A 24,015-nucleotide genomic window follows, 5' to 3' on the forward strand; every position below is an offset into this window, starting at 1 on the left:
TAGAAGATCCAGAGGAGGCGGAACACCAGATATTGTTGTTAAAAAGGATGACACCGTGTCAGATGTTCTGATATCGGGAGAAAACTTTTTTTCCCTGTTGGAGAATCAACAAAAGGTAAAGCTGATGATTTAAACTTCATACTCAGTGTCATTGGTTCAGAAGAACCACTCAAGGAAGACCAGACAATTGGCAGCTTGTATGAGGCAACACATCACAAAATCCTTAGACTGTATGTTTGCACAAGACTGAAAGATCAGGATTCTGATGAGAGTGACGAAACTGACAGGCATCTATCTTCAAAGAGACCGATGTCACAGTCAGAACAGAAGTCAAACTCTGCACTCCCCTCCTTCTACCTCTATGAACTCAAATTATGACATACTCCAGTCTTCTGATGATGAAGTAGTGTTCCTGTGTAATGATGTGAACACATCCTTTGACGTGGTCTCTGAGACACTTGTATACTCACCTGTACATGTTGTACAGGATCTTGTGATGCCTGAAACATTTGCTGAAACAATACTGGAAACATTTCTGACCGAGTCCAATCCAATCTTCATTTCAGAAAGCACATTGGACACAAGGCAGCAGTGCCAGTGACAGAAGATCCACCTCAGTCAGCTAACTCTCAGGAGACACTGAATCGTTTTTTGAAAACCCCAGAAATGTGACTGAAAGTGAAACAATTGTAGTCCGCAGAGTTCACTGTGTAAACGATATGATTCATGCTTTCTCAGACAAAAACATACTACATGCCAATGTAACATTTAAACGTCTACTCGAAAATGGTGAGGAAGAAGCTGCAATTGGATATGGAGTGTTCCGAGACTGTCTTAGTGAATTCTGGGACACGTTTTTTGCAACAAGAACTTGTGGAACAACTTACAAGATACCTACTCTATGTCACACTTACCAAGAAAGAGAGTGGGAAGCTGTCACATGCATTTTGGCCATTGGATGGCTGCGCTTTGGATACTTGCCAATCCAGCTGGCACCTCCTTTTCTGAAAGTAGCACTGACCCTTCCTTAACCAGAGACCAGTCTTATGGAGGTGTTTTTAAATTACATTAGCCCAACAGAGAAGGATGTTTTAAGTGAAGCACTCCAAGACTTCCAAAGTGCTGACATGGATGAAGTCCTAAGTGTACTTAGCAGTCACAACTGCTCGGTGCTTCCAAATGAAAACAATATCCAGAAAATATTGGACCAAATCTCCAACCAAATGTGAGAAGTGTGGCAAAATCCATCAAGTTCCCACAATCAATGTCCCCAACTGAAATCACTGTATCCAATCATCTCCTACGATTCATCAGAGAAAGAGACCAGAAGGAGCTTGGTCTTTTTCTCAGATATTGCACAGGCTCTGATTTATTCCTATCCAAGACAATTAACATAACATTTACAGAAATGAATGAGTTTTCAAGAAGGCCCATTGCTCACACGTGTACAAATCACCTGGAACTGGCGTGTGACTACAGCACCTATGCAGAATTTAGGGCAGAGTTTTGCTCTGTCTTTAACAGTGGAGTGTGGGTAATGGATATCTCATAGATATGAGTGTTACTGTGAAAGCGCCTGCATCATACAATAAAGCTGAGTGAAGTTGTGGTTGGATTTAATTTAAAAAAATTAAAAACTGCTGTGAATGGAATAGGATGGTTGACTCCTGGTTTTCCAATTTTATAGATATGGTAAGTTTTATAGATACGTTTCTAAAAGATATGCTAATTTAGTGGACTGATTTCAATGGGACTGGTGTTTTTGTTTTATTTAGATTTTTTATCATTTATAAATTCAACGGAATTAGGGCATGTCATTGATATGAGTTACTGTAAAAGTGCCTGCACCAAACGAAAAAGATGCTTAAGGTAAAATTATTGTTATGTTCTGAAAGTATTCATGTTTAAACACTATATTCTGTTTCTTAAGTTGTAGTTGGATTTAATTAATTTGATTTTAAAAACTGTTGTGAATGGAACAGGATGGTTGTCTATGGGTTTTCCAGTTTTGTAGACATGGTACATTTTATAGGCATGCTTATAATAGATATTGTAATTTAGTGGACTTATTTATTTCAATGGGTCTGTTTTATGTTTTCTCATCAGGTTTTTTTTTTTTTTTCTGTTTATAAATTCAACAGGTATTATGAATAATTTTACCATCACCAGTTATTGAAGCAATACACTTGAGTGTTACTTTTTGCCTTTATTTACATTTGCAACTGATTCGTATATATTTGTACACAACTGTATGGATCTTACAGCTGTCCTTTTTAATAAAACAGAGTTCTTTAATTCACCTTCCCGTGTAATTACTTTTGCTACTATGTTTCCAATATTTTCCAATATTATACATGCCCACATATTTTCCCGCCCAATTCAAGAGTCGTTTCTCAGTCTGAGGTGTGAAAATTGTGGCTCAACTTGGTGGGTTTCGTGAACTTTTAAAAACACCCTCAGAGCTTAAAGGGTTAATGATAAAACAATAATAAATACAAACCTCTTTGTTCTTCAGTATCTTCACGTTTGTGTAATACTGATGTCTTCACTCTCTTCTTTAATAAACTCCATCTTTACAGCAGTTTGTCACACAGATCTCGTTTCATCTGGAGTTTTTCTACCGTATCTGGAAACGTTTCTTCATCACTTTGACGATGTTGGAAAAATCAACAGAATGAAAAAGAAATGTGAAGTTATTCTTTCTGTTTCTCATGTGGAAATGTGGAAAGCACCACAGAAAATAACACAAACATGTTGCGGCATTTATAAGAGAACAACTATCAGAACTTCACATGAAACATTACGATGATATTTATATTCAGTAATAATCTAGACACAAGGATCTCAATCATATTAAATCATTGTAGGAACACATTTAAAATAACTTCAAATCAATTCAGAATGTTTTGTAAAGTTTTAAACTCATTAAACTCTGAAACACACAAAAGTACATGTATGGAAGTCAAGGGGTGCCAATTAAAAAAGAATGAAGGAATAAATGATCAATCTATTAATTTGAAAAAAAAACAACAAAAAAAAAACAACACCCTCCAAAAAAAAAGTGATTAAATAAACCAATTTATAAATGGACAAATAGACATTTTAATTTAATTAATCCTCATGGGAGCAACCAATGAACTTTATCTCACTTTTAAGACACACACCCTCTCCTACATATGTAAGTATATGTAGATGGCCTGTCATTGGACAGTTTACATGCTTTTACATGCAGTTTATGAAAATGACAAAGTAATTGAATGACCTGAACAAAATAACTATGTGCATTAATAATTTATACTATAAAGGCACAATTTTATTAATAAATATAATTTACTTTTTAAACATGAAATAAACAGATTTAAATATGTCTATGCATTTGTCCATTTATAAACTGGGTTTTTCACATTTTAACTGTCTAATTATTAGATTGATTATTTACAGTATTCCTTCATTAATTTTGATTCGGCACCCCTCAGCATATGTGCATACATGAGCGTCTGCACAGAACATGTAAGCTGCTGACACATTTTTGTTGTTGTTTTTGTTTAAAGTGCATTTACACTGACTGCTGATATCGACTTGCAAATTGCGATACAATAAACCAACTAATTGGCATCAGCGGTGTCAGTCTTTGATAACTTATTAACCCTTAAATACATGGTCATTTTCCCAAACACTCTTACATATTTGGTTATTTAGAGACCAAAGATTTTTTGTTTGCCGCTTGCAATTTTTTGCACTCAAATTGAAAAGCTCACCATTCACACATACTGTGGACAAATTGCAAAAAATTGGTCTTATTTTCAGATTCATATTTCAGATTGATAGTTCACCCGAAAATGAGAATGCCCTCCTCATTTACTCACCCTCATACCATCAAAGATGTGTTTCTTTCTTCTGCTGAACACAAAGATTTTTAGAAGAATATTTCAGCTCTGTAGGTCCTTACAGTGTAAGTGAATGGTGATCAGGCATTTGAAGCTCCGAAAATAACATAAATGCAGCATAAACGTAATCCATGTGACTCCAGTGGTTAAATTTATAAAGCAATATGAGGGCGTGGGTGAGAAACCATATTTAATCAATATTCAAGTCCTTTATTTACTATAAATATATTTTTTATACAGCCCTCCTATGCACATTCAAGTTCTTCTCTTTTTGCCAATTCACATTCTTTGTGCATATCACCACCTACTGGGCAGGGAGAAAAAAGTAAGGGATAAAGGGGAGGCATAAAATGAAGGAAAATAATAAAATCAATTATATTTGTATAGTTGCAAAAATAATTGATTGATAGGGTTTTTAATTTAGTTAAAATTTTACTTAAATTAGATTTGTTTATAAACCACACGACTATGACTCGAAGACATTAGTATATTACAGCTTCTTTTTCTGTGAAGCATAATTTTCTGTAAAGCTGCGTTGGAATTATGTGTGTTGTAAAAAGCACTATACAAATAAAAATGACTTGACAAGACAGCTACAGTATATAGCTTACCTTTGCAAGTAAGAAAATAACAGTAATAAATTTTTTTTAATATAATTTTCAACAGATTGAGACTGATGCTTCAACAACTATCACAAGCCAAGTCTCAATTAAAAAAAATAAAATAAAATAATATATTAGCTTGCTGCATATCATTACCTTCTTTAACATTTCAATCAGCAAAATTTGCAACAACTTTCAATACATCACAGAGGACTAAATGTTTACATTTGCAAGGCATAATAAAACACATATACAAGATTGAGACAATGACCCCGTTTACACATGGTATTAAGATGTTGTTAGTATTTGGTAGCATTGCCTTTAAATTGTTTAAATTGGGTCAAACGTTTTGGGTAGCCTTCCACAAGCATCTCACAATAAGTTGCTGGAATTTTGTCCCATTCCTCCAGACAGAACTGGTGTAACTGAGTCAGGTTTTAGTCCTCCTTGCTCGCACACGCTTTTTCAGTTCTGCCCACAAATTTTCTATTGGATTGAGGTCAGGGCTTTGTGATGGCCACTCCAAAACCTTGACTTTGTTGTCCTTAAGCTATTTTGCTACAACTTTGGAGGTATGCATAGGGTCATTGGAAGACCCATTTACGACCGAGCTTTAACTTCCTGGCTGATGTCTTGAGATGTTGCTTCAATATATCTACGTAATTTTCCTTCCTCATGATGCCATCTATTTTGTGAAGTGCACCAGTCCCTCCTGCAGCAAAGCACCCTACCAACATGATGCTGCCACCCTCATGCTTCATGGTTGGGATGGTGTTCTTCTGCTTGCAAGCCTCACCCTTTTTCCTCCAAACATAATGATGGTCATTGAAACACAATATTTGTTTCATTAAACCAGAGGACATTTCTCCAAAAAATTAAGATCTTTGTCCCAATGTTGCACTTGCAAACTGTAGTCTGGCTTTATGGCAATTTTGGAGCAGTGGCTTCTTCCTTGCTGAGCAGCCTTTCAGGTAATGTTGATATAGGACTCGTTTTACTGTGGATATAGACACATGTCGACCGTTTTCCTCCAGTATCTTCACAAGGTCCTTTGCTGTTGATCTGGATTGAGTCAAAGTCCGACTGAATCTGAAATAAAATTGTAACATTTAAAACTAAGAAAAAATGTCAATATAAATTTAACAAAAACATACCTCTAGTTATTTCATGTCTACATATTTTATTAGTATCCTGCTGAATAAACGTCAAAATGGTTTCAGAACAAAAGCAAATGCTTTAAGTGTATGAAGACAGAACTGTCCTCCAACACGCTTCTTATTGCATCCCGTTGACATTCCAATAATTTGTCACTTTTTCCCCTCCACTCAAACATAGACTAAAGAAAGTGAAAATGTATAGAAAATAAAACAGGTGTGTTAGTCATTACAACCAGGGTTATTATTGTTTCGAATTTTAATTTAGTTTTCATTTCTACTTCATTTTCAATTTGTCCTTTCAATTTATTTTAGTATTAATATCCCTAATAATAATGATAAGGGTCATTTCGCATGGGACATGACAGTCGCAAGTCTCTATTTAATTAGCAGAAAACGGCACAATGTTGGGCAGTTCTGCTCACTGCTGCACGTACACGCAAAACAATGATGCCTCTGTGTGCACCTCGCAGCAGCTGCTGTCAAAAATAAAAAGAACTGGACTGGACCTTGGAGCAGTGGAAGGTCACCTGGCTCAATGAGTCCTGTTTTCTTTTACATCATGTGGACGACCATGTACGTGTGCACTATTTACCTGGGGAAGTGATGGCACCAGGATGCACTGTGGGAAGACGACAAGCCGGTGGAGGGAGTGTGATGCTCTGGGCAATGTTCTGCTGAGAAACCCTGGGTCCGGCCATTCATGTGGACGTCAATTTGACAAGTGTCACCTACCTAAACATCATTGCAGATCAGGTACACCCCTTAATGGCAATGGTATTCCTGATGGCATGTCTCTATGCAGGATAATGTGCCCTGCCACACTGCACACATTGTTCAGGAATGTTTTGAAGAACATAATGAAGAGCTCAAAGTGTTGCCCTGGCCTCCAAATTTCCCAGATCTCAATCCGATTGAGCATCTGTGGAATGTGCTGAACCAACAAGTCCGATCCATGGTGGCTTCACCTCGCAACTTACAGGACTTGAAGGATCCGCTGGTAATGTCTTGGTGCCAGATACCACAGGACACCTTCAGGGAGTCTTGTAGAGTCCATGCCTCGGCAGGTCGGCACTGATTTGGCGGCACGCAGAGGACCAACAGCGTATTAGGCAGGTGGTCATAATGTTTTGACTCATTGGTGTATATTGCAAAATTACAATTCATGTCTTAAGGAGTTCAACTTTATAAATTAGGAAAAATTACTGAGTGCACATTTAAGCAAGTTGAAAATACAGTAAATCAATAATAAATAGGTGCTGTTTTATTTAATCAGTTTAGAGTTGCTGTCCGCTTTAGTAATAAAGATTTTTTTGAATATTTAAAAAGTTACAGAGTTAATTTATTAAGCTTTTATAGATAACCCAGATGATAGGGTTTCTGGTTCAAGCTGACAACACTGCGTGGACCAAGAGACTACAGAAATAACCGCCTACTTGTGTGTATTCAGTACATTAAGCCTAAAAAGACTTAATAGCCCAATATTAATACTATTTTTCAGTATTTTTATTTCATGATATGTTGTTTTTAGTACTGTAAATATTGAGAGATATTGTGTGGGTGACTTGGCTTAATAAAGTTCTTTATTTTAACCACAATGAAACCGCACCGGCTTGACTGCACCAACACTTCCACTAAAGGGGAAAGGAGTAGCCACATGCGATTTTACCAGTTGTAAAGTTCCATGTGAAATTGCTTTGTTAAGTTTCTAATATGTTGCTACATATCTGTCTTTCTTTTCATCGTGCAAGCTATCTCGGTAATCGATCCATTCAAGCATATTGGTTGACTGATGAGTGTGGTGTGTGCTGCAGAACACGAAGAAACAAACTCTGGCAACATCTACGACATCAGGAGGAGCTACAGTTGCATGCAGACAGAGCTGTGTTCATTTATTTCTCATTGTCGTTATTCTTTCTTTTTAGTGCATCACAAATGCCATGGACTCGGCAGGACAAGTTTGACTCTGACTCAAGTCCGAGTATGAATTTGAGTACCCAAACTCTATAATTTACATAATTTATTTTTTTTCTCCCCTTTTCTCCCCAATGCACTCTAGGTCCTCGTGGTGGCATAGTGACTTGCCTCAATCTTGGTGGCAGAGGACGAATCTCAGTTGCCTCCGCGTCTAAGACCATCAATCCACGCATCTTATCACGTGGCTTGTTGAGCGCATTACCGTGGAGACCTAGTGCGTGTGGAGGCTTCAAGCTATTCTCCGCAGCGTCCACGCACAACTCACCACATGCCCCACCGAGAGCGAGAACCACATTATTGTGACCAAGAGGAGGTTAACCCAACGTGACTCTACCCACCCTAGCAACTGGGCCAATTGGTCGCTTAGGAAGCCTGACTGGAGTCACTCAGCACGCCCTGGATTTGATCTTGCGACTCCAGGTGTGATAGTCAGTGTCTTTACTTGCTGAGCTACCCAAGCCCCCTACAATTTACATAATTAAAATGAGCTTATACAACACAATCCTTGAACTTTCATTGTATCCAATCTACTTAAATGTTATAAATTGAGTTGTACTTAATCCATTTGTGTTGGTACTTCATAAATACATTTTTTTTTGACATAACTGAAACTGGGTAGGGGGGATTTATAGTTCCCAGCATGCATTGTGGTACTTGATCGGGAGGGTAAACATTTTGAAATGAAGTGTTATTTTATGTTTTTGAGCAAGATGAGAAAGGGCAAAGATGTTCAGTAATTTTGGGAATTAGGACCAATTCTGTTACGTTGGGTAACCATTGTGGTAAAGAGTGGAGCTTTTGCTCACTTAATTACTCTTTACTCTTAACTACTTAACATTTAGCATGTTAACACATGCTATTTTTAACGAGCTCGCATAACAATTGTGTAAATCAGAAGTGTGACAATAAATATTATGGAAAACTGATGAAATGAATGACATCAGGGACAATTTGAGGCTACTTAATTGGGTAATTTAAAAATGTTGTTACTCCATTATGTTAAAATTAAGTGTAGAAATTATGTTTTCTGTCAAAGAATTTATTCTCTAAACCAAGAGGAATAATCTATTTTGGGTTTGGGTGTATTGGAAGCTTCTGTCACTGAAGACACATTCCTTGAGTCTGTGAGACAACTTGGCAATAAAGATCCTTCTGGTTCTGATTCTGAGGGCATGTAAAAACTTTTCTCTCTAACGTGAATACCTATGTGGTAATTAAAGTCTCTTTTTAATTTGAAACTCTCTCCACAGTGAGGGCATGTGAAGGGCTTTTCTCCAGTGTGAATTCTCATGTGGATTTTAAGATTTCCATTCTGTGTGAAACTCTTTCCACAGTGACAGCATGTGAAGGGCTTTTCTCCAGTGTGAATTGCCATGTGGATTTTAAGATTTCCATTCTGTGTGAAACTCTTTCCACACTGAGGGCATGTGAAGGGCTTTTCTCCAGTGTGATTTCTCATGTGGATTTTAAGGCTTCCATTTAGTGTGAAACTCTTTCCACAATGATGACACATGAAAGGCTTCTCTCCAGTGTGAATCCTCATGTGGATATTAAGATCTCCATTCTGTGTGAAACTCTTTCCACAGCGAGGGCATGTGAAGGGCTTTTCTCCAGTGTGATTTCTCATGTGGATTTTAAGGCTTCCATTTAGTGTGAAACTCTTTCCACAATAATGACATATGAAAGGCTTCTCTCCAGTGTGAATTCTCATGTGGATTTTAAGATTTCCATTCTGTGTGAAACTCTTTCCACAGTGAGGGCATGTGAAGGGCTTCTCTCCAGTGTGATTTCTCATGTGGATATTAAGATTTCCATTCTGTGTGAAACTCTTTTCACAGTAAAGGCATGTGAAGAGCTTTTCTCCAGTGTGAATTCTCATGTGTCTCTTCAGGCTTGCTTTCTTTATGAAACTCTTTCCACACTGACAGCATGTGAAAGGCCTCTCTCCAGAGTGAATTCTCTTATGGATATATGCGCTACATTTTTGTTTGAAACTCTTTCCACACTGATGGCATGTGAAAGGCCTCTCTCCAGTGTGAATTCTCATGTGTTGCCTCAAGTTGTCTTTATTAATGAAACTCTTTCCACATTGATGGCAGGTAAAGGGCTTCTCTCCACTGTGAATTCTCATGTGGATATTTAGGCTTCCTTTTTGTGTGAAACTCTTTCCACACTGACGGCATGTGAAAGGCCTCTCTCCAGTGTGAATTCTCAAGTGACGTTTCAAACTTTGTTTCAATGTGTAATTCTTTCCACATTGATAGCATACGTAACTATCCACTCCAGTGTGATTTCTCATGTGTTTTTCAAGACCTCTTCTACCTTTGCAATTCTTTCCACACTGATGGCATATGAAAGATTTCACTCTAATATGAACTTGCATGTGTCTAAGGAGGGATATTTTGCATTTGAAACTAATTTCACACTGACTGCATATGTAAGGAGGCTTTTCAGCATGAATTCTCATGTGACGATTCAAGCTTCCTTGACGAGTGAAACTCTTTCCACACTGAGAACAAGTGAAAGATTTTTTGGATTTTGTTTCTTCAGTCTGTGAGCCACTAAAAGATTGTTCTCCAGTAATGACATCAACAGGTATCTGATACTGATGTTTCTCCTCCTCTTCCTTCAGATCTTGACTTTCCTCTTTCAGCTCCATCAGGTCTAAAGTAAAAATATTAAATTGTTACAAAATAAATTCAAGAGCAATTAAAGGAATATTTAACTTATGATAAAATCACAAAATGATCATTTTCTCCCCCTTATGCATCTCAAACTTGTATGATTTTTGTTCTTCAGAGGAACACTAATGAAGATATTTTAATGGAGATATGATGTGAATATATCCATATAATTTAAGTCAATGGGTTCAACACAATTAAGCTCCAAATAGGACATAAAGGCACCGTAAAGGTAATTAATTTGACTCAAGTGGTTTAATCCATGTGTTCTGTGTGTACAGCGTCCTGCGCATGTGTCAAGCGAGAAGTGTAATTGTGTTTAAAATCATGATCGTGCCAAGATGTTGACTACAAATGTCAAGATATATAGAAAAAAAAAAAAGAGTAACATTTTGGTCTGTTTCACACCCAAAACTGATTATAACTCTTCAGAAGACATGGATTAAACCACTCTAGTCATATTAATTACTTTTATGAAACCTTTGTTATTTTTAGAGCTTGGAAGTTTTAGACCCCATTGCCTTAAATTATATGGATATTAACACATCTTACATTAATGACATTTTTTATTAATTTGTTTTCCACAGAAGAACAAGTCATTCGAGTTGAGATGATAAAAAGGTGTGTAAAAGATAAGAGAATGATCATTTTGGGGTGAACTATTCCTTTATTATTCCCTTATTTTTTCCATTTAAAAAAAGCTTCACAAATCTAAAAGATGAACTTATTTGTATGTACTGTATATTGTTTGTGTGATATAAACATGAATGTGACAACAATTTGTAAGCCTTGATGAGACTTGCAATATGACGCACCAGCCACATGGACATCTTTTGACACTTTAGGGTCCTGTTTTAAGATTTAAAGCGAGTCTCTATGAACCGCGTATTGAGATGAAGACCTGGAATATTATTATTTTTTCCCTTTTTTGCTCTGCATAAGAAAGAATGTCATATGGATTTTAATGAGTGTGAGTAAATTATTCCTTTAACTAGAAATATCACTGATTCTTGAGATAAGGGACAAAACATCTTTTTATTTTTTAATAATAAATTAATTTGAAATGGATATATTTGTAGATAAAGGTCTCAGCTAACGAACCATGTAAGGGAACAGGTTTTTATAAAAACGTTTTGTTTGTTTCTTTCTGAATTTATTTTTTTATTCACTTTATAACTTATATCATACTGTAATATCGGTCAACTCCGTCAGACACACTAAAAGCATACTATTTTAATTTGATCCATCCACAAAGAGTGTAAAGTCTTTACTTATCTAATAATAGTGTTCAGGAGTTAAGTGATCAAATACATTCCATAATTTGTATTATTATTTTAATATTTTGTTCCATTATTATTTTAATGTTTAATGTTTTGTTACAAAATTGATGGATTTTATGGAAAATATAATAAAATTTGTACTTTATGCATTGTTTGATATCTTACAGATCCCACCTTTCATTTGATGAGTCATCTGCAGTGTTTGTATGGTGGAATTTAATCATCGAATGCCAGTGGCAAAAACAGTATTGCAGTATTTGTGTTTCCCATGTGTTTCGATCCATTTAGAGGAACACAGAATCTGCGTTTTTGTGCATGTGAGGCAAGTAAGGAGCACTGTTGCCTAAACCTACTTATCAAATTGGGGTGTGACGATTCACTCTGACAAAGATTCAATTCGATTAAGATTTTTTACCTAATGATTACAATGCATTGTGAAACCTGAAATTTGGTTACGATTTGATTCGATTATTTTGGAATTTACGATTAATTCAAAAATACATCAGACTTGAGCACTAGGACCAAGAAGGTTTGACTTATATGTGTGGCTTCATATATTAACAAAAAGTGCATTACATGATATGCACAATAGGTATTATGAATGTTACATTTAGACATAATGTGGTACATATAGATGTTACATGCATAACAGATAAATAGTAATAAAGAATAACAATGTCTGATGCAATAATGACTTGAAGCACACACAAAAACAGACAGTCAACAGTTAAATAAGCATAATAGATTTGCATATCATGTAACGTTACGATATTTCATCAATAATTAAAGATGAAATGTCATGTGCAGGCAGATAAGATCCATGTTTAAATTGAGCAGGGTCACTGATTACAAAACTGTCTATTAGTTAAAGGCGGTTACACGGGATGTGGTAACTGTGAGTTCCCTATTCATTTTGGGATATAGGGAGAGAAGTGCAAGGTGGCTAAATGGAGGCATCGCCACTTGTCAAGCTCGTTTACGACACCTTAGCCAAATACATTTAAACTCAGTTTTTCACAGTTCCTGACACTCGTAGAACACATTCCCTGTCTTAGGTCAGTTAGGATCACTACTTTATTTTAAGAATGTGAAATGTCAGAATAATAGTAAAGAGAATGATTTCTTTCTGAACTGAACAGGTGTAACTGAGTCAGGTTTGTAGGCCTCATTGCTCACACACACTTTTTCAGTTCTGCCAACAAATTTTCTATTGGATTGAGGTCAGGGCTTTGTGATGGCCACTCCAATACCTTGACTTTGTTGTCTTTAAACCATTTTGCCACAACTTTGGAGGTATGCTTAGGGTCATTGTCCATTTGGAAGACCCATTTGCAACCAAACTTTAACTACCTGGCTGATGTCTTGAGGTGTTGCTTCAATATATCCACATAATGCCATCTATTTTGTGAAGTGCACCTGTCTCTCCTGCAGCAAAGCACCCCCACAACATGATGCTGCCACCCCCATGCTTCATGGTTGGGATTGTGTTCTTCATCTTGCAAGCTTCACCCTTTTTCCTCCAAACATAATAATGGTCATTATGGCCAAACAGTTCAATTTTTGTTTCATTAGACCAGAGGACATTTCTCCAAAAAATAAGATCTTTGTCCCCTTGTGCACTTGCAAACTGTTGTCTGGCTTTTTATGGTGGTTTTGGAGCAGTGGCTTCTTACTTGCTGAGCAGCCTTTCAGGTTAAGTCAAAATAGTACTCGTTTTACTGTAGATATAGATACTTGTCTACCCGTTTCCTCCAGCATCATCACAAGGTACTTTGCTGTTGTTCTGGGATTTATTTGCACTTTTCGCACCAAATTACGTTCATCTCTAGGCGACAGAATGAGTCTCCTTCCTAAGCGGTATGATGGCTGCGTGGACCCATGGTGTTTATAATTGCATACTATTGTTTGTACAGATGAATGTGGTACCTTCAGGTGTTTGGAAATTGCTTCCAAGGATAAACCAGACTTGTGGAGGTCTACAATTCTTTTTCTGAGGTCTTGGCTGATTTCTTTTTGATTTTCCCATGATGTCAAGCAAAGAGGCAATGAGTTTGAAGGTAGGCCTAAAAACACATCCACAGGTACACCTCCAATTCAGTACACCTCCTATTAGAAGCTAATTGGCTAATTGTCTAAAGGCTTGACATAATTTTCTGTAATTTTCCAAGCTGCTTAAAGGTACAGTTAACTTAGTGTATGTAAACTTCTGACCCACTGGAATTGTGATATAGTCAATTAAAAGTAAAAAAATCGGTCTGTAAACAATTGTTGTAAAAATTACTCGTGTCATGCACAAAGTAGATGTCCTAATCGACTTTCCAAAACTATAGTTTGCTAATATGAAATCTGTGGAGTGGTAAAAAAATTAGTTTTAATGACTTCAACCTTAGTATATGTAAACTTCTGAATTCAGCTGTGTAATATATATACACTACCGGTCAAAAGTTTTGAAACACTTGACTGAAATGTTTCTCATGATCTTAAAAATCTTTTGATCTTAAGGCGTATGCTTAAATGTTTGAAATTAATTTTGTAGACAAAAATATAATTGTGCTACCATATTAATTTATTTCATTATAAAACTAAATTTTAAATTAAAAAAAAGTTTTGAAATTGATGACTTGGAACAAATAATAAAGAGAAGCAGTCAATAAGTGCCCAACATAGATGGAAACTCCTTCAATACTGTTTAAAAAGCATCCCAGGGTGATACCTCAAGAAGTTGGTCTGCAAATTCTAGGCAAAGGGTGACTACTTTGAAGATGCTAAAATATAACAGTTTTGATTTATTTGAGATTTTTAGTCACAACATAATTCCCATAGTTCCATTTATGTTATTCAATAGTTTTGATGACTACTATTATTCTAAAATGTGAAGAAAAATAGTTTTGAGTGTGTGTATATATATATATATATATATATATATATATACAGGTGCATCTCAATAAATTAGAATGTCGTGGAAAAGTTCATTTATTTCAGTAATTCAACTCAAATTGTGAAACTCGTGTATTAAATAAATTCAGTGCACACAGACTGAAGTAGTTTAAGTCTTTGGTTCTTTTAATTGTGATGATTTTGGCTCACATTTAACAAAAACCCACCAATTCACTATCTCAAAAAATTAGAATATGGTGGCATGCCAATCAGCAAATCAACTCAAAACACCTGCAAAGGTTTCCTGAGCCTTCAAAATGGTCTCTCAGTTTGGTTCACTAGGCTACACAATCATGGGGAAGACTGCTGATCTGACAGTTGTCCAGAAGACAATCATTGACACCCTTCACAAGGAGGGTAAGCCACAAACATTCATTGCCAAAGAAGCTGGCTGTTCACAGAGTGCTGTATCCAAGCATGTTAACAGAAAGTTGAGTGGAAGGGAAAAGTGTGGAAGAAAAAGATGCACAACCAACCAAGAGAACCGCAGCCTTATGAGGATTGTCAAGCAAAATCGATTCAAGAATTTGGGTGAACTTCACAAGGAATGGACTGAGGCTGGGGTCAAGGCATCAAGAGCCACCACACACAGACGTGTCAAGGAATTTGGCTACAGTTGTCGTATTCCTCTTGTTAAGCCACTCCTGAACCACAGACAACGTCAGAGGCGTCTTACCTGGGCTAAGGAGAAGAAGAACTGGACTGTTGCCCAGTGGTCCAAAGTCCTCTTTTCAGATGAGAGCAAGTTTTGTATTTCATTTGGAAACCAAGGTCCTAGAGTCTGGAGGAAGGGTGGAGAAGCTCATAGCCCAAGTTGCTTGAAGTCCAGTGTTAAGTTTCCACAGTCTGTGATGATTTGGGGTGCAATGTCATCTGCTGGTGTTGGTCCATTGTGTTTTTTGAAAACCAAAGTCACTGCACCCGTTTACCAAGAAATTTTGGAGCACTTCATGCTTCCTTCTGCTGACCAGCTTTTTAAAGATGCTGATTTCATTTTCCAGCAGGATTTGGCACCTGCCCACACTGCCAAAAGCACCAAAAGTTGGTTAAATGACCATGGTGTTGGTGTGCTTGACTGGCCAGCAAACTCACCAGACCTGAACCCCATAGAGAATCTATGGGGTATTGTCAAGAGGAAAATGAGAAACAAGAGACCAAAAAATGCAGATGAGCTGAAGGCCACTGTCAAAGAAACCTGGGCTTCCATACCACCTCAGCAGTGCCACAAACTGATCACCTCCATGCCACGCCGAATTGAAGCAGTAATTAAAGCAAAAGGAGCCCCTACCAAGTATTGAGTACATATACAGTAAATGAACATACTTTCCAGAAGGCCAACAATTCACTAAAAATGTTTTTTTTTTTGGTCGTATGATGTATTCTAATTTTTTGAGATAGTGAATTGGTGGGTTTTTGTTAAATGTGAGCCAAAATCATCACAATTAAAAGAAACAAAGACTTAAACTACTTCAGTCTGTGTGCATTGAATTTATTTAATACACGAGTTTCACAATTTGAGTTGAATTACTGAAATAAATGAACTTTTCCACGACATTCTAATTTATTGAGATGCACCTGTATATATATATATATATATATATATATATATATATATATATATATATATATATATATAAAATATCATTTATATTTATAGGATTATAATCATAGCATCTGCACTTTAATGATCACACTCAGCTATGTTTATCTGGGGAAGTGAAACCTCTGTCAAAAAAATGTATTGTGTCCCCGTCTTCTGATTGGCACCGCCAGTAGGTGGGTGTGTCTTTAAGACCCAACCTATACAATCTAGAGGGGGTCCAGTAGAACCGATGCAAAATCTTAAATTGCATCAGACGGACCCTTGCATCTCTAGATGCAGACTTGATGCTTTTTAGGATCCTGGCCCACACTCCCTCCTCCAATACCATATTTAAATCCTTCTCCCATAATCTCTTGAGAGAAGACAAAGCTCCATCCCCCAGACTCTGAATCAACAGGGAGTACTACACTGATGCTTCATGACCTTTCTCAAAAGCAGCAATCACCATTTTCAGAGTATCTGCTGCTTTAGTGGGGTGTACACTACTCCCAAAAATAGTACAGAGCAAGTGGCGCAGCTGTAAATACCTAAAGAACTGGGATCTAGGAATCTTAAAATGTTGAACCAAATTATCAAAAGATCTCAGTACTCCACTCTCATATAGGTCACCAAGTGTAGTAACCCCCCTCCCAATCCACTCTGACCAACAGAAAGGGGACTTATTAATGTGTAATTTTGGGTTCAGCCATATGCTTGAAGCAACACTTAAATAAATGTCCGAATTAAACACTCTGGACATTTTCGTCCAAACCAGGTGCAGATGCGAGATAACGGGGTGTGACTTAACATCTCTGATTAGTTTGATCGAAAGGCTTTGCAATGGCGAAATAGGGGCAAGAACTTCCTGTTCCATATAGAACCAGGGATGGGCTATCTCAGGTGGGAGTGCCCAATGGGCCAAATATCTGAGACTGAACACATAATAATAAAACAAAATCTTGGGTAGGCCTAGCCCACCTTTGTCAATCGGCCTATGTAACTTATTGAAATGTAACCTGGGACGCTTACCATTCCAAATGAAGGACTTCACTATGCTATCAAATTGTTTGAAATAAGAGAGGGGAACATCTACAGGGAGAGACTACAGCAGGTAGTTAAATTTTGGAATGCAGTTCATTTGAATAACATTAACCTTCCCAGTCATCGATAAATGTAATGAAGCCCACCCGCCCATATCACTCGAAAACCTTTTTATTAAAGGCTCAAAATTGACTGACTAAATCACATAAATTTGCTGGGAATAAAATGCCCAAATACTTAATGCCCTGTTTGGGCCATTAAGCAGTCAGAGCTAAAGCTTCAGATTTAGACCACTTAACTCTGTACCCCGAAAATTTAGAAAAGGAATTGATAATTCTGTGGAGGCTTATGCGCCACTCCTCCCGCCATCACCCCTGGAAAAACATCCTCTTTTCTTATCGCGGCTGCTAATGGTTCCAGGGCAAGACAGAACAATAATGGGGAAAGAGGGCAACCCTGCCGGGTGCCCCTATCCAGAGTAAAATAATCTGAAATTAATCCATTTGTTTGTACCGCCGCTACCGGGTGTCTATAAAGTAACTTAATCCAATAAAAGTATTCCCGAACCTGTATAAGATATTCCAATTTTACCATATCAAACGCCTTTTCGGCGTCAAGTGAGATGGCAGCGATCGGAGTCTGATCATTCGCCACTGACCACATGATATTGATTAGACGCCTGATGTGATCAGAAGAGCTGCGGCCCGAATAAACCCCACCTGATCTATATGTATAAGAGATGTCATAACTTTACTTAATCGGTTAGCCCAAATTTTTGCCAAAATTTTTACATCTAGCTGGATCATGGAAATTGGATCTCTTACACTCACTTGGATCTTTTCCTTTTAAGAATCAGACTGATCCAGGCTTGCGTCATGGTTGGGGGAAGCTTTCCATTCTTTAATGATTCTGTTTAAACATCTAACAAAAGTGGAGCCAATTCTGTAGCATAAGATCTAAAAAATTCAGCGGCAAAGCCGTCTGGCCCAGGAGCCTTGCCTGTAGGCAAGGCCTTAATTACCTCGTCAAGCTCCTCCAAGGTTATCTCAGAATCAAGAGATTTTTTTTGCTCAGTTGTCAATTTAGGGAGTTCTAATGGTTCCACAAAGTTTCTAATATCTTCATAAGCAGATGAAGATGTGGAACTATAAAGATCAAGACAGAATTCTTTAAAAGCATTATTAATATCAATGGCCAAAGTAAATATTTCACCAGCAGATTTCACTGAGGGAATGGTAGAAAAAGACTCTCTCTGCTTTATATATCTAGCAAAAAGCTTCCCTGCTTTGTCACCCGACTCAAAGTATGACTGTATTGCCCTGAATAACCAAAACTTCACCTTCCACGACAAAATAGTATTATATCTATATTTCAGTCGGGTCAATTCTCTGAGGCCATCAGACGACATTCGGCGCTTCAGCTCTGCTTTGGCACTTTTAATATTCCCTTCCAACTCCACAAGTTCTCGTGCTTTAGATTTTTTGATGAATGAGGTATACTGTATAATCCGACCCCTAAGAACAGCCTTAAGTGCCTCCCAAGCCACGCCCACAGAGGATACTGAGGACCAGTTGGTCTCCATATAGACATTGATTTCAGTATTTAACATTCGTTGGAAATCAGGATTTTGCAAAAGGGATACATTAAAGCACCAACTATGTGATTTCTTTTTCTCTGTGTGTGGCAACATTTCTAAACTCACCTGGGCGTGATCTGAGACTAAAATGTTTCCAATTGAGCAATCAACATCAGATGAAATGAGTGACTTAGATATTTAAAAAAAATCTATTCTAGAATAAATCTTATGGACTGATGAAAAAAAAAATTATTATCCCTACCAGATGGGTTCAAAAGTCGCCAAATATCTACAAGACCAAGATTTTTACACATCCTGTGAAGCGTCAATGTTGCTCTAGGGGGCTTACACACTTTTGCTTCACTATGATCAAGGACTGAGTCCATCAATAAATTAATGTCTTCTCCCAATATTATATCATGAGGGGTGCCAGTGGCTTGCAACATCCCTTCAAGATCTATAAAAAAGCCCTAATCATCAGCATTAGGTGCGTAAATATTAGCCAAAATCAACCTTTGCCCCTGAATTTCTGCTAAAACAATAATGACTCTTCCTAATATATCATTAATCTGTTTGAGAAATTTGAATTGTAGATGTTTACTTATTAATGTAATGACTCCCCTACTCTTACTCGAGCCAGCACTAAAGAAAACATGCCCACCCCATATCTTCCCAAATTTTTCAGCTTTCTGCCAGGGAAAGATGTATTTCTTGAATAAAGACTATATCATATTTCTTACGCTTAAGAAAAGAGATAACCTTCCTTCTTTTTATGGGGTGCCCCAACCCATTCACATTCCATGTGGAGAGAGATAATCCATTCACATTAACATTTTACATATTGATATAATAAAAAAACTGTGTGTCAAAAGCAAGATTATACAGACCACATTCCCCACTAATGCAACAAAACAAACAGAAAAAAGAAAGACAGCGCCAACCGGCGTCGATCCCTCTAAACTCAGAAGGTCCATGTACGCATACGAGAACCCCCGCAACAACTTTGCCGTCGGATTGCTCAAACCCGGTGTTTCTATACAAATTTTGTGAGGCAAAACTATATAAAAGAAAATACTTTGTTAAACAGGCCCCAGCCAACAGGCAGAACAAACACAAAGAATGTGTAGATTCATTTACAGAACCGTCTTGAAGGTGTGTTCCTCCACAAAACAAACTCCAGCTGATACAAAGCCGCTTAGTCTCCTCGGACAGACAAACAATTGTTCAGTGAGCCAGCCGCTATGAGTGCAGCAGATGACGCAATCATTCCAATGTCCCTCAAAAATACTCCACAAAAACAAACTCTAGCCAACAGGAGGCACAAGCACAAAGAAAGAACAGATCCATCCATAACACTGTCCCGAAGCGGTGCCATTCCACAAAACAAACTCCAGCCGCTAGGCGGAACCAGCACGAAAAGAAACAAAACAGACATTCCGGTTCCTCGGATGATCAAGTGTGCACTGAGCAAGTCAAACTCACCCGGAGGCCGCGCAAAAATAATACACCAGGACTTACTCAGTCCATCAACCCCACAAAAGATGTCCTTTATGTGAGCATGTAGATATTTTGTGGTCATCCATAGTGTCCATTCTCAATCTGGCTGGGAACTTCAGTGCAAAAACGATCCTCTGTCAATGCAAACGTTTCTTGGAATGTCATGCCAAAAAAACAAACTCCAGCTGCTAGGCGGAGCCAACGCAAAAAGAAACAAAAAATGGCGCCCAGCTTCCTTAGACAGTCAAGTCACTGAACAGCGAGTCAGTCCACTCACATAAGAAACGCCTGATGGTTTACTCACCCATAGTTTGTATAAAGGCCAGTGCCTTTTTGGGGCATAAAAATACTTTGCTGCTGTCCTTGGTGTCTATTCTCAGTTTGCACAGAAACATCAGTGCAAAAGTGATCTACCGTTAATGTAAGAGTTTTTTACATTCCTTGAACCGATCGCGTTTTTCTCGTCGAATTCGCAAAATCCGGGAACAAGAAAATATTGTGATTCTTCCAAGAAAATGTTCCTTTGCTCCTCGCCTGGCGCAACACGAAATCTTTATCGGATGATCTCAGAAATTTGGCCAGAATTGATCGGGCCTGTCTCCCTCAGCAGATCTGCGAGCCGGGACTCGACATAACAGGCCATTTCCAGCTTATGGCCTGTTATGTCGAGCAGACTTGGGAAGAGCTCGTCCAGGAATTTCACCATATCTCTGCCCTCTACATGCTCAGGAATTCCAACAATCCGTATATTGTTCCTTCGACTCATATTTTCAAGATATTCCAGTTTTTCCAAAATGCATTCCAAGTCTGTTTTAGACGCAGGCGGATTAGCGGATAATTCCCTTTCCGATGACTCCAAATAATCGATTCTTTTCTCAACATCTGTCACTCTTGTGACCAACTCAGAGAACTTTGCTTCCATCACCGTAATCGATCAACGTATTACAGCGAGATCCTCCAAATCAGCGACAACCTTCGTCAGCATCACCGAGATGTTGGACAGTTGACGCTGGATTTCTTCTCCCAACCCGCTTTCCAACTCGAGTCCCCGGCTCGCAGTCCCGTCAGAGGCCTCAGCTTGAACACGTAAGTGACTTTTAATGTCTCCAGAGTCTGAGGATTTTGACTTCTTTGCCATGATTGCCTCAAAGAGCAAATATGTTACTGGGTGTATCAAATCTCACCGATTATAACATGAAAATAATTTAAAAACTAGCAAAGTGCGCAGAGCTCGTGATTCACACGTCTGCTTCTCGCATGGTGTCCAAGGAGCTCTTTTAATTTATTATGTACATTGAAATGCAACTTCAAATGTAACTTCTTAAATGTGTATTCAGTAGTACACTACCATATTAGCTTATTTTTGCCATGGTTTGGAAACTGGTATAGAGAACTGTGAAATTTCACTGGTATTGGTACCAACTATTGAAATGTTGGTATCATGACAACACTAATCACATCCATTTAACTTTATTTTTGTTATGGATTTCCCAGTGTGGACACTGGATTGGCCCTTTTCAGAGAGCTCAATAAAATAATCAAATTATTTACACCCCTAGTAACCATAGCGTGCGTCATCATGATATTTTGTAGTAAAATCACAGTAACAACAAAATTCAACATGGTTACTATATGGACCCTTTTCACACTTCCGTGTTTGCAGTGATCGGGAAGAACAGTAATAACCAGTGCCACTACAGTGTTCCTATTTGCATAAATTCTAAAAGAAAACATCCAGATTTGTGTTTCCATGAATTTCCAAAAGATGCTTAACTTTATATGAGTTCAGTGGATTCAGGCAATTAAAAGTGAAGAAGATAACTTTGTTATTGAATGAGGAAGCACTCTCGTCTGTGGACAGTATGTTCAAGATGAGGACTTACAGCAGTCACTCACAGGTGGAATTCTGAAACGCTTTGAAATCTGAGCTGTACCGTCACAGTCTCAGTGGAATGATTACACATCACAACCAACACAAGAGTGTGTGTTTGACAGGGCTAGAAGTCAGATGGAGTGAAAAGTGTGAAAAGGGTCCATTAATACAATATTACTGTAGTAACACCATGGTTATTTGCATTAAAACTATGGCTTCTGCCAAACAACATGGTTACTACAATATAACTAGTAAAAATATGGTTAATTTTACCCAGATCAAACCTTTCTCTGAACTCTCCGACTGTCACCGTGACCAAATCACTGCAAGGAAATCAATCTATATAAATTTGTATTTATTATTATAAATAGTATTAAAGGAAATAAATAGTGGAAACAGGAGACAGGATGGTAAAACGTGGGACAAAAGGGGGAATCAAACCCGGGTCATCCACACAAAAAAAAGCCATTGTTATACCCCACACCACTGCAGCGACTCTGGGGGTGCAGTTTGTCTTTAAAGGAATTGTTCACCCAAACATGAAAATTCTCTCATCATTTACTCACCCTCATGCCATCCCAGATGTGTATAACTTTCATTCTTCTGCTCAACACATTTAAAATATGGGCGACAATTTTCATGTTTGGGGTCAAAATGACCAAGATTCTGACCAATCTTTTTAAACAAAGTATTAGGATAAAACATGGCATTTGATATTTATATTTTTATTTTATATTTATAATGACATGTCTGGTTTGCACAGGAAAATCATTTTTTATGCCAGCAAAATCACAATTGTGTTAACAAACAATGCTTTGTGCTGTTTGAAGGCTCAGTTTGTGGCATTAAGTAATATATTTATTTTTGTAAGAAAGGGCAAATTAATTCACTGTATATTTTGGAAAATTATGACATTTATAACAAACAGATTTTACATATTTATTCGCAAAAAACACCACAGATCCTCAAAAAGAAACATTAAACAATAAACCAGTGACACTAATGTCCATTGATATCCAATGTTCAGTCCTCCTCTGTGCACATAATGTACAGGTCGTTTGTAAATGTATGTTTAATGCATCTGAAAGCAATGCCTTTTGAATTATGGTTGTAAAATTAGTGTTTATTAGTGTAGGCCTACAGTGTTTGTAAACACATTATTATGTTGTTTTAACAAAAAGCTCTAATAATAATAATAATAATAATAATTCAATTCAAATGTTTATACCTTTTTCTGTGGCACTATTGATAGTGTGTTGCATGTCAAACACAAATTCAGAATCCCTTGCACAAAGTTTACAATGTACAAGTTAAATGTTTATAAACGTTTATTGCATCTGAAACCGTTAATAGGAAAAATAGAGTAATGTGTTTAAAAACACATTATGTTGTTTTTACAAATACTTGTTTTCTGCCTTTATATTATTAAAAGCTGTTGATATCAAGTCAAAAAGAGGTTTTCAGAGGCGTGAAACACTGAAACGGGACCAAAAGCTCATAAAAGCTCTCTAATAGAGAAAAACTCATGTTAGGGCATAAAGGTATGAGATACTTTTGTAATAAGTTGACAATATCATTGGGGAGAGTCAGCAAGAAATGGTAAAACAGTACAGAAAAATAAAGCTGTACATTTTTCCAGGTTACCATAAAAAAATATGTTGTGGTCAAAATGACCCTAAACATCACCGATGTGGTCAAAATGTGTACAGGGATTTTGAAAACTCTGAAACATGTGAAGTACATATTTATGTCTTCTAATAAATCTAGAAAAAGTCAGAAAGATTCAAGTTTTTCTAAAAAGTTTATCAAATTTTTAAGAAATGACAAAGATGTTGAGTCAATTTGACCTCAAATATAACAGGAGGGTTAAAGAAAAATAGCTGAAGCAATGATTTATAGTTAAAGAGTACTTAAATATTGATCTTTTT

At 37.3% G+C, this 24,015-nt stretch overlaps 6 protein-coding genes across 11 annotated transcripts in view; 3 read left to right on the forward strand and 3 right to left on the reverse strand.

Annotated features, from left to right (window-relative positions):
- The window catches only part of LOC127442865 (gastrula zinc finger protein XlCGF57.1-like), a 228,733-nt gene that overhangs the window by 89,628 nt on the left and 115,090 nt on the right, over nucleotides 1-24,015 (forward strand). The gene's annotated exons all lie outside the window — the stretch shown is intronic.
- LOC127442916 (oocyte zinc finger protein XlCOF20-like) overlaps nucleotides 1-24,015 on the forward strand; it is a 169,366-nt gene that overhangs the window by 83,577 nt on the left and 61,774 nt on the right. The gene's annotated exons all lie outside the window — the stretch shown is intronic.
- LOC127442936 (gastrula zinc finger protein XlCGF8.2DB-like) overlaps nucleotides 1-24,015 on the reverse strand; it is a 426,143-nt gene that overhangs the window by 32,364 nt on the left and 369,764 nt on the right. The window lies entirely within an intron of this gene.
- The window catches only part of LOC127442957 (gastrula zinc finger protein XlCGF8.2DB-like), a 261,498-nt gene that overhangs the window by 25,416 nt on the left and 212,067 nt on the right, over nucleotides 1-24,015 (forward strand). The gene's annotated exons all lie outside the window — the stretch shown is intronic.
- Nucleotides 1-24,015, reverse strand: part of LOC127442902 (uncharacterized) — a 163,455-nt gene that overhangs the window by 24,212 nt on the left and 115,228 nt on the right. The gene's annotated exons all lie outside the window — the stretch shown is intronic.
- Nucleotides 4,101-24,015, reverse strand: part of LOC127442873 (gastrula zinc finger protein XlCGF57.1-like) — a 291,640-nt gene continuing 271,725 nt past the window's right edge. For 4 of the 5 annotated variants that reach the window (XR_007897540.1, XR_007897539.1, XR_007897542.1 and 1 more), the window contains 2 exons: nucleotides 6,239-10,284; nucleotides 4,101-5,578 (listed from right to left, as the gene is read on the reverse strand). Coding sequence is in view for 1 of the 5 variants with exons in the window: in XM_051701158.1 (XP_051557118.1) it covers nucleotides 8,660-10,284 (1,625 nt within the window). In the remaining 4 variants the exon portion in view is untranslated. Of the gene's footprint in view, nucleotides 10,285-24,015 lie in introns of all 5 variants that reach the window. The other variant, XM_051701158.1, reaches the window with a different exon arrangement.

Source organism: Myxocyprinus asiaticus, chromosome 6 (assembly GCF_019703515.2).
Source record: "Myxocyprinus asiaticus isolate MX2 ecotype Aquarium Trade chromosome 6, UBuf_Myxa_2, whole genome shotgun sequence".
Classification (NCBI taxonomy): Eukaryota; Metazoa; Chordata; class Actinopteri; order Cypriniformes; family Catostomidae; genus Myxocyprinus; species Myxocyprinus asiaticus.